Genomic DNA, 10,556 nt, shown 5'->3' with positions numbered 1-10,556 from the left:
CATTCTGAGATAGGGCTGCTTGCTTGATGACACAAAGTTGTTTCAGCACGTTTCTCATCATAATCTACGAAAAAGAAACATGACCAGAGCGACATAGGCGGAGAGTTTACAGCACGGCGTCTATTTTGGTCAAAAACTTGATTAGATATTGTAGAAATGCCCTCGGAGACGTGTACTGACAACTTGTAACAGGGGAAACAAAATCACCACTGGCCACTCCTGTCGTTGTAAAGTTCTTTATTTCAAATAATTAGCAAGATAAATGAGCTGGCTGAAAGACACCCAATGCAAAACGTTCTCTTGCTGAAGTTTTTATGTGTAAAATATAAAAACATGCTTTGGAAATCATTTTTCTTTGAAAAATAAAGAAACAACATGCTTTGATGTGTGTAAAAAGTCTGCAAAATGGCAAAGGAAACTTTTTGTAATATTTTGTCGTCAAGCATACTTGCATAAAATTTCCCCACAGCACTTAAGAAAAGTAGACTACGTGTACGGAATTTCCTCTGCTATCAGTAAACAGTGTAGAAAAACCATCTATATCAAATGTGGATGAACAATTTTTTTTTCCCATCAAGTTTCAACATACCATTATTACAGAGATAATGTTAGAAATAACTTTTGTGAGACTCAGGTGCACTCCGTTCTGACCTGACAGCATACGTGCTGGCTTGAATGTGAGTGTATAATTGGTGACAAAAGGAGTTTGTGAAACGACTTTTCTGTGTGCAAATGTTTATGGATGCGTGTTCGTATTTTTTTCCTGTTAAAATTTGATTAACATGAGTCTGATAAAGTTTTGGGGAGAAGACAGAGAATGTCTTGGCATGTGTGGATGGTGAGCTGGTGTGCTGCAGAGACGCAGACTGGAGGCTCCCGATGACAAAAATGTACCCTTTTCATAACGCCACAAAACCGCATTCTCTATCATCTGACTGAATTGTACGGAGCAATATCCCAGACCGGAACTGGAACATGGATACAGCACTGCCTCTGCAAAACATGAACGTTGTGCTGCTTGCCTAGTTCAGCTGAAACAGAAATTTCAGGAGAATAATTTTCTAACCTAAAGGGCCTTGAGCATATGTCATACAATATTCTGCATAGCCTTTACCTTGGACATACGTGAGCTGCACCAGAAACTACATAAGGCTAGCATTTACATGCAAAAGCTACCGTGAATGATTAAATTTTGATGTGTGAAAGATTTTTCCTTTTCCTGCCAAGGAATAACATTCCGATCACACGTCATTAAATGGGTCAGCAGAGGGAAAAGCGATCAGGATGATTTCATATCTTTATGCGGGATGTGGGTGGTTGGGAGGGGGTGTATAACAGAGACCTGAGAACTATACTAATTGCTAGTGAAGTGATATGCAAGAGACTGTCTCCAAGGACAGGTGTCATAAGAATTCTTGTCCATAGAAAGAAACACAGCTTTGTGTCTGTATTTTAAGAGTAATGGCAGCGAAAAAAGGCACAAAAATTGGACACAATTTTTCATTTTGATGGACAACAGCATAATGTAACTACTTTGTTTTTGCAGGGAAGAGCAAAATCCACACTGGTTTATGGCACCAGTTTCTCTTACTTTACTATCCATAACCCCAAATTGTTAGTCTAGTTTCATAATTTTCTTACACTTTGATTTTGGCCATGACAGAAATCTCATAATTCTGATCAAGAAAGTTGGATCAAGTCATCGACCATATAAGGCAAGATCATGCCCTTTGCTCTTTACCCTTTAACATTACTTTACGCCCTTTTATATTTTTTTCTATATAAAATAGCTTTTATCTCCGCATCACTATTACATATGAGTACAGTTTTGCAAGCAGTTTTAGATATTTTATACCTAAATTTAACAATTAAATACAGCTGTTTTGGTATACAGAAGTGGCAAACTGGTCGACGAGGAAGCTTGCTATACACGATAGTATAAAAAAAGAGAAAACATAAAATATAATTTCAAAAGTAATTCACTTGTAAATAAAAATTCTGAATGAACATTCAGTTTGGGTCTTTTTAACTTAACATGAAAATAATAAAATAAATTGTTCAATCAAAAGTGAAGTTCACGGATTGCTTCACAATGCCAGTGTCACACCTGGAAACTGTCACAGCTTAAATTTCGATAATATTTATTGTGACCTTTGAACTATGAAATTTGCATGTCACCAAATATGGACTGCTATGTGCTATCTACATTCCACCAATCTATGCAAAATTACTTTCCCATCAATCTGGGGTTTTTTTGCACAGCAATACATAATATCTGCCAAAAAGACATTGGAATTATCAGATTTAATACTTTTATAAGAATTTGTTGCTTTCCAGTAATATTATGTTAACCCCTTTGTAACAATATTACTGATGTTATTTGTAACTACAGAACCACACATGTAAATCAGAAAGTATGAACGTTTTTTAGAGTAATCTTAAGAGCTCAACCTATTTCAAGCAGCGACTGTCACATAATCTCTTTTATTTTCCTATCTACTGGAAGAGATCTTTGGCAAGGTTGCATGGGTAGGAAAAAAACAGACCATGGCGATTCACTCCACAGGGACTACATATTGCGTTGCAAGTGAAACCATAGTTCCGATTGGCTATGTGAATGTCTTTCCACCAATCAGACGCTGTCTCTTGTGCCAGAATGAAACACACGGCTGCCTTTTTTTTTTTCCTTCTCACTTCTGTATGTACAATGACACACACCTACACACACCTCTAACACTTATCAAGGTGCTGCCTACGGATACAAGCCTGAAACTTCAGTCAAAACAAATATTACATGCACTCTGCAATTGATCAAAATCTTTGGACAACTTTTAACGCAGTTTTTTTTCTTGTTCTGAACCTTCCTTTCCTCTTTAACAGTACTCTGTGACTCTTTGACGGAGATGTAACATCAAAAGACTGCTTCCGCTTTTCTTAAAATTTGCCAACTTGAAGGAAAATCGCTGTAAGTAGTGGTATTTCACAGCTGTTCTGCAGACAGAGAATACATAACGAGTGAAGATGTCACTTGCATCTGCTTTTTCTTTCTTGGAACCATGTGCACGGGGCGCATGGTAAATATTTGCAATTCGCTTTCAAAAAAATTGGCATACGTCAATGTAATGGCAGGTGATATATTTACAATTGCAATGGTTATGTTTTCTGTCTTGCAGTACGATATGGAAAAAACGAAATCCCCTAATTATTACTGAACACAAAGCACTGGGAAAAATCTGATCTACATTGGCAGCTTGTGCTGTAATTCTTTGTCCTTGATCTTGTCAGGTGCCATATTACGTTAACTTTCCTCAGAACTAAACAGTCACATGAACACTACCGTGTGCTCAATTGTTTTGTGGTTTTTCTCTTCATTCTTCCTTGCTGGTCTCCTCTGTGGGGGCTTCACACGCCTCGCTTGCCTCACCTGCACCTTGACCTTGACCTTCCTCTGTCGATTGGGTCTCTTTCTCTGTTGGCTCCGTCTTTGCCTCTTTCGCTGCGGATTCGTCTTCTGCGGGAGTCACACTTTCCTTCTCTGCACTGGTTTCTGTTTCGTCCTGCGCTGGCTGGGCGACACTTTCACTTTTATCTGATGATATTTCGACGTCGCTTGGAGCAGTTTCTGAAGTTTCAGGGATCTCTTGGGCTTTTGCCTGATCCGCAGTCGCAGTTTCGTGATTTTCAGTGGGCTCGCTTGCGTTTCCATCCTGTCCCTCGGGTTCAGCTGACTCATTCTGTTTTGCCTCACCGCCCTCTACAGTTTCATTTTTCGCCACCTGTTCCATTTCATCCTGTGAATTCATCACGGGGTCCCCCTTATCACTTAAATCCTGTGTCTCCGTCTGTGAATTGTCACTCTTTTCGCCCGACAGTCTCCTGTCATCCCCTATCACTTCGGAGTCGGCACTCTTGTATGATTCAAACGAGTCCCCGGTTTCACTCAGGGCAGCGTCCTGTGAACCCTCTGCCGCTAAATCTACTATTTTCACCTCCTCCGTGACATCCGCTTCAAAGTCTCCTCCCCCTTCCACCGCCTGTTCATCCCGATTGTCTTCCGACCAGCCCTCCTTTCCTGCTCCATCTTCCGACTTTCCCTGGCTGCTCCCGCTGCCGGATTCCATCTCTGCCGCCCAGTCGTTGACGTGTACGTGATCTGTTGGAGTCTTAAGGACACCGGGGGAAATTGGCGACAGCGGCGAGGATGCATGGAGCCCTGGTGACAGTGCGGATGAATCCCCTTCCTCTGAAGTGGCTGATGGTTCATCTCGCTCCGCTTCCCTGCCGGATCCAGAGCCTCCTTGTCTCCTTCCACCACCTTTCCTGTTAGGCGTCACATCCAGGGTCAGCTTGACGCCCTTCTTTTTGTTGTCCTGCTGCCTTTTGCGGTTTCCTCCACTGTTGTCGCGGTTTCCTCCACTGTTGTCGCGGTTTCCTCCACTGTTGTCACGGTTTCCTCCACTGTTGTCATTTTCACCTTTATTTGATGTCCAATTTTTACCCTCTGTGACCAAAAAGCAAAAGAAAAACCAATATCACACATTATTCTACTTGTCCCTGAGGGCAACAGGGAAAACGAAAGAGGAAAAACACTCCCTTCACTGCAAACCATAGTAAAATCATGCAATACACATAAACTGATCACTGCACTGAGTGTTATTTATAAATGGTTACATTCTTACTGATGACTGTGTGCGCACTTTGGAATATCAAAATGTATGCATGTATATTTCTGCCGGATGGTATTGAAATTAAACTTTAAGGAGATCAAAATTTGCTTCTGCTTGAAATTGTCGTTTCTCTACCATTTGGAACTTGGACAGGCACATTTTAACTGAATGTACACTTCATGGACGGATCGTAACCTGCCTCAAAAGTTTTGCTGACGTCACAAACTTCCAGACCCTTGAACTCGCACTTGAGCTGAACACACTCACTGGGTGACTGGACACTATGTGAGTTATATATGTGTGATTTTTGAGACTTTTTTGCCTTGAAAACCTACCTGATCGTTGTTTACCCTTGCCCCCGCCTCTTGGTCCTCTGTTGTCAAACCTCCCACTGCCTATCCTGTCTCCTGGATCAAACAGAGAAAAAGAGAGAGAAAAATAAGAAGTCAGTGGATTTCCATGAAAGGCAAAGAGAAGGATAAGCCTGGAATGGTAGATGTCATGTGTTACTAAAATATGGAGAATCGGCTTGTGGAAACTTAATTTACTCCTATGAGTTTCAAAGTCAGCCTCTATAAAAGGTAGACCAAAAACATTGCAAAAGTAAGAAAATTCAGTAAAAGTAAGAAAATTTAAAGGATAGGCCACATGAATGCTTAGATGACCCTAGCAAAACCCTGTTACTTTGTACGCCAAGGTTTTGTCCAATGACCTTCACTCATTGATTGAAAAAATAAGTTTTTTCACATTGGAAAAATAATTTGACGCTGCATGCTAAGGTAAGTGCTACACAGGAATTGAAGCGTGAGAAGCGTGCGGAAGTACAGTATGCAGTCTTGGAAATACAATGACGACAGCATTTACCTCGATTGCTTGACCTTGATGCTGGTTTGTCATCATCACTGGAAAGAAAAACATTGAACTTCTTTGTCAGTGTGTGCTGATAGATATTCTTTCGTGCTATACACTGGCAACTCTGAGCGACCAGAAATGGTACAGCGTATATTTCAGCCTGGACTGTGTGGTCCAACCACTGTGACCTGATTTGCTCACAGCTGGAACATGCTGGGTGTTTTCTGAATCTGGTCAAATAATCTACTTTCAATTATACATGTGCAATGATATATATAATGTTCAAACTCAAGCCCCTCTTCCCATTTTTGATGATCGAATGACATCCAGGGAACAGAATTTTGAAATTTTCAACACAGAAAAGCATCCGTTGTCTAGATCAGACTGGCTTCATATGATTTTCAATTGATAATCTAAATGGCAAGTTTTCTTTCATGTTTAGAAAAAAAAGGTGAGGATGAAGAATTATGTGACCGAAATAGTCCTTTATCAATCTTGGGGGGAAAAGGACAACAGCACCATAAGAAAATCATGTAAAAAAATCAAACATAAACGAGGTTTCATGAAGTTGTGAAAATATCAGAGTGTACCAGAATATGAAATGGATCAATATTATGCGTTGCATACACATGTATGGTAAATTAACAACCTTGAAGGATTATGGTCATTTCAGTTTGTATTGTTTTCAACTACGTCTCAAGAAGGATTTCCTTTTTGTGACACACACATACACACACACACACACATACACAGGAAATTAAAGTTATTCATTCAGCAATGATGTGGGCGGAGGGAAAATAAATGCGCTGGTCTTTGATTGTGTAGGCAGTTCCTGTCATCGTAGATTTCCTGATGAGTGTGTTTTTGCAAAAATACAGAAGGCACAAGTGCCCAATATGATTTCTGCGTTTTTCATGTGAGATGAATTCTGCAGGGAAGAAGGAGAAATAACGAGAATCTTGTCTGTACACTGAAAATAGATCAGACTGATACGTAATGACATAATCTTCTTATGGAACGTTTCATATCACTTCTGTAGAGGGGCTGCATACATGTGTGTCATATTACGAGAAAATAATATTTGTTAAAGAAAGATACAGTGAGATTAAAACAAATTCAGATTATCTACCATGAGGTGGATAACATAAATATTTTTGAGAACAACAAAACAATATGGGTTAGAGTTAATATGTGATGAGGTTGAAAAAATAACAGGAGACTTACTCTTTCCGATCCTTTTCTCTGTCCCACTCTCTTTTCCACTCTCCGGTGGCTCTCTTGTGTCGCTGCAGTCTTTCCTGGTCAATTCTATCCCTCTCTGCTTTCCAGTCTGCATACTCCTTCCTCTCTCGGCCGGTCATGCTCATCGTCATGTCGCCCTGAGGCCCGCTGTCCTGTTGATGGAAAGTCATAATTATGAGTAATTCACATCTGGAGTTTAACGACTCTACATTTATGCTGTTGTCAGTGTGGTGAAAATTAACATTGTTTTCGGAAGAAGAACAACAAACATACTATTACATATTATCACTTTTACATAATATGATTGCATATACAGTAAACCGTCACTAAAAATATTTCAATGTTATCAAGCGTCAAAACCAGATTATTTAAAGATTTTTATTAAAATTGCTAGGAAATCGTGAGGGATTGCAGGCCAAAGAAAGAGAGCATGTTCACATTCTGATATTGATGAAAATACTTTTCAAGACTACATAGCTAAAAAATATTTGTGTACAGCCACTAAATTTGTCAAGCATCGGGTAAAGAGTGACCCTACCGCACAGCATTGCAAACTGATTGAGCAAAAATAACCTGAGAAGTGCAAGCTGCAAATTTGCTAAGAGGACACCAACATGTCAATTAATGATTTCCAATACAAATGCGCTCTTTTATTCAGTGAGAAACACATGAATCGAAAAACGACTGCCTGCTAATCAAAACCCCCTTGTGGAAATAAATACAACTCTGAAATAATTTCCTTTGCTCATTACATAATGTGGAACGTATCAGCAGCAGGAAACGTCCAAATTAATTTGATCAACAGCAATTAATTATAGAAATGCAATTAACAATTACTGCTATAAAGAATCTGGATTTTGTGACCTCGCTGGAACTCAATATTTGTTTTTTTAAAGAAAGCAGTGGCATGGGCAGAGCAGAGGTGGTTTTATACAAGGTAGAGAAAACTGTCAAGGATAAAACCCGGGTCAGGTGTAATAAATGCCATTTATTTTCATTGTCAGTGTCAGGGTTGAGTTGGCTATGTTTCCGAGTCTCCGAGTTAGGAAAATTTGCCATGGGAGAGGTATGGCACGCATCTAGATATAAATCAAGACGTAGCTCACACAGCATCTGTGAGGTGCTGCTGCGAGCTATTGGCAAACTGGTGGTGAGAATTTAAAAGATGAATTAGAGCAGCATTGTGGAAAAAGCTTCTCAGGTGATGTACAGAGAAACACCAAAAGATAATGATTTATTACCCAGGTACCTATCCATATTTGTTGACTCTCCCTCTGCTATAAATCTTTGAAAATTTAAAAAATATCGTGTAGCTACTGCAGAACTAGGACATGTGTGTACATCTCTGCTAGGTGATATAAATAATACTCATTTTCAATAATGCCTTGCAGATTATGACTGCAGTACTCTACTGAGTCATAATTTGTAGAGTTGTAATTATCTAATGAATCAAAAACGTCTCGTTGGAGTGTTTCTACGCAGAATTTTTGCATATTCTATTATCTTCTCATCAAAAGAGGAACCCAGGGCACTTTCTCTGACAGGAAAGTGGGAAAGCAAATAGAATAATTTCTGGTTGTCATAACCTCGGTCATTATGGATGTGACCTGGAAAGACTTCCCTTTTGATGAAGAATCGGTAATGAGTAACGTGACATGTACTCTGACTGAAAATTTATCCTGGTGATTAAATGTCAGTAAGAGAACGGGGTTTCATTCATCAGTGAGTGACCTACAGGAAGCTTGTGCTTTGTGTTTTACACACTGAGCATGGAGCTTCTCAAGACTTGACTGGGTATACGTAAAACTCCACGGTCATATTATGAAATACATATCATCAATGGAGCACTGTTGAGAGATTTAAGAGCACTAACACATATAAACAATTCTTTTCCCAGACAGAATCTAGATTTAATAACTCTAATCTCTGATGAGCCTTGTCATTACCCGGTCAATACACGCATTTTGGTAAACTCTTATTGTTCTCAATAGCATGGATAGACTTTCAATCAGGGAATGGGGTAAGGCTGGGGTGCGCATTCGAAAAAAAAACAAAAACCCAGCTCTATGGACCAGGTTATCCAGAGTTATTATTGACACAATACGGGTCACATTGCTTTATTAACAAAACAAACATGGAGAGTAGAACTCATCAATCTCTGTCCCTGCCTGCAACAATGAACAAACACTGCATTCATTTTCTAAATGATGTCTCAATATTGATACAGTATTTAGAAGAGCCTAGAATGTTTTATCTAGCATCTGTAAATATTGAAGGGAAATGCTGTATCAGACCAGGAAAATGGTCCAATACTAATGGTAGTTACAGAAGAGAATTGTTTAAATGTAAAAGCAAAACTGACTCATACTGGCTCGACTTCAAGTCATATTCAATTCAATGCTATCCTAGGGGGTATGTTTCCATTCATTTCTCATAGAAGGCACCCTAAGCAAAAGAGATTGCTACAAAGTGGAAGACTGTAATACTGTTACTGGTATGTGAATGATGGTTCATTAATTGTATGCCTGCTCAGTGCTCATTATGTACCGAATGCAGTTACATAAAGGGTTTGGGGAGTTGGAGAAGGACATCAAGCTGCATTACGGCATGGTAATATTTTGACAAACAGGTCTCTGACATTGTACAAGAGTATCCCGAATTGTATCAGGACACCTCTGTGCACCTGTTAACACTTCAATTCTTTGAAACTATGCCACGTTTATCTGCCGGAACGTTAAAACTTCAATAAGACACTCTTAAGAAAAACATGGCGCAGGGTATACATAGTATTGGCCTATTGGCAGACTACAAATCCAAATCTGAAATGGACATTTGGTCTATCATAACACATAACAACAGCTCCTGAAAAGGACATCCTCAGGAGCTGTGTATGAATTTCTGTCTATTGAATCAGAGCATACTTTTAAACCAAACGTTTTACAATACAATAGGTAAAAAAATAGCGTCACTGACACTTTGCTCACATGTGGCAGGGCTGAGTGATTGTACATGCAATATTCAATAGCTTTTATGGGCCGTAGCTTGTAATATTCATAATGTCAAGTGCATTTGAACACATTTTGATGTACATTAAATACCATGGCGATGTATGTAATGGTTGGCAACTGTTGCAATGGATACACACACACATATACAACACCATGCAGCTAGGTAAATCAAAATTTATGAGACAATCTACCATACTAAAGTAAATATATCCTCTTGTAATATTGTATTGCATAGCATAAATGTAAACAATATTTAGTAATTCATCAAGCCATAATATTTAAGAAAACAACTTATTATTGGCTTGGAGGTCTTTGGTTGTTTGTACAAATCATCACCAACGTGTAAAATTCTTACTTGCAGTTATTGAGATTTTCACCAAGTTTACACTTTTGCTGTTCATTAGCATACTTTTGGTCAATGATCACTTCATTGGAACAAAGTCCCATATACGGTTGAGCATGCATCTAAACACCAAATACAAAGGTGAAATGTGCAGCAGTTTGTAAGTTTCTGGAATTGGAAAAGGGAATTCAAGAGTAAGATATTTAGCATTTTTTTGACCATAAACAGCGAACGTTGTCCTGAAAATACAATATTGCAGGTTTTATCACAATTTGAACAAAACTAATATAGATTATCCCTAAGAACCTTCATATCAAGTTTTAAAGCAATCAGACCAGCAATTTCGGAGAAGCAGATTTTTTTGACCAAAAATGGTAAAAATTCCCCAAAATACAAATATGAGATGTTCTTATAGCAACAGCATCTATTTTTGTTTTCTTTCTG

At 38.9% G+C, this 10,556-nt stretch overlaps 1 protein-coding gene across 15 annotated transcripts in view; it reads right to left on the bottom strand.

Annotated features, from left to right (window-relative positions):
* Window positions 1–220: 220 nt before the first annotated feature.
* The window catches only part of LOC139149906 (coiled-coil domain-containing protein 9-like), a 32,560-nt gene continuing 22,224 nt past the window's right edge, over window positions 221–10,556 (bottom strand). For all 15 annotated transcript variants that reach the window (XM_070721939.1, XM_070721944.1, XM_070721943.1 and 12 more), the window contains 4 exons: window positions 6,744–6,913; window positions 5,532–5,569; window positions 5,003–5,074; window positions 221–4,501 (listed from right to left, as the gene is read on the bottom strand). In XM_070721939.1, coding sequence (XP_070578040.1) covers window positions 3,369–4,501; window positions 5,003–5,074; window positions 5,532–5,569; window positions 6,744–6,913 — 1,413 coding nt within the window. In that variant the 3' untranslated portion in view covers window positions 221–3,368. The remainder of the gene's footprint in view (window positions 4,502–5,002; window positions 5,075–5,531; window positions 5,570–6,743; window positions 6,914–10,556) is intronic.

This window comes from Ptychodera flava, chromosome 14 (assembly GCF_041260155.1).
Source record: "Ptychodera flava strain L36383 chromosome 14, AS_Pfla_20210202, whole genome shotgun sequence".
In the NCBI taxonomy this organism is placed as follows: Eukaryota; Metazoa; Hemichordata; class Enteropneusta; family Ptychoderidae; genus Ptychodera; species Ptychodera flava.
The sequence above is the reverse complement of the archived record's forward strand: the minus strand, read 5'-3'. Positions and strand labels throughout refer to the sequence as shown.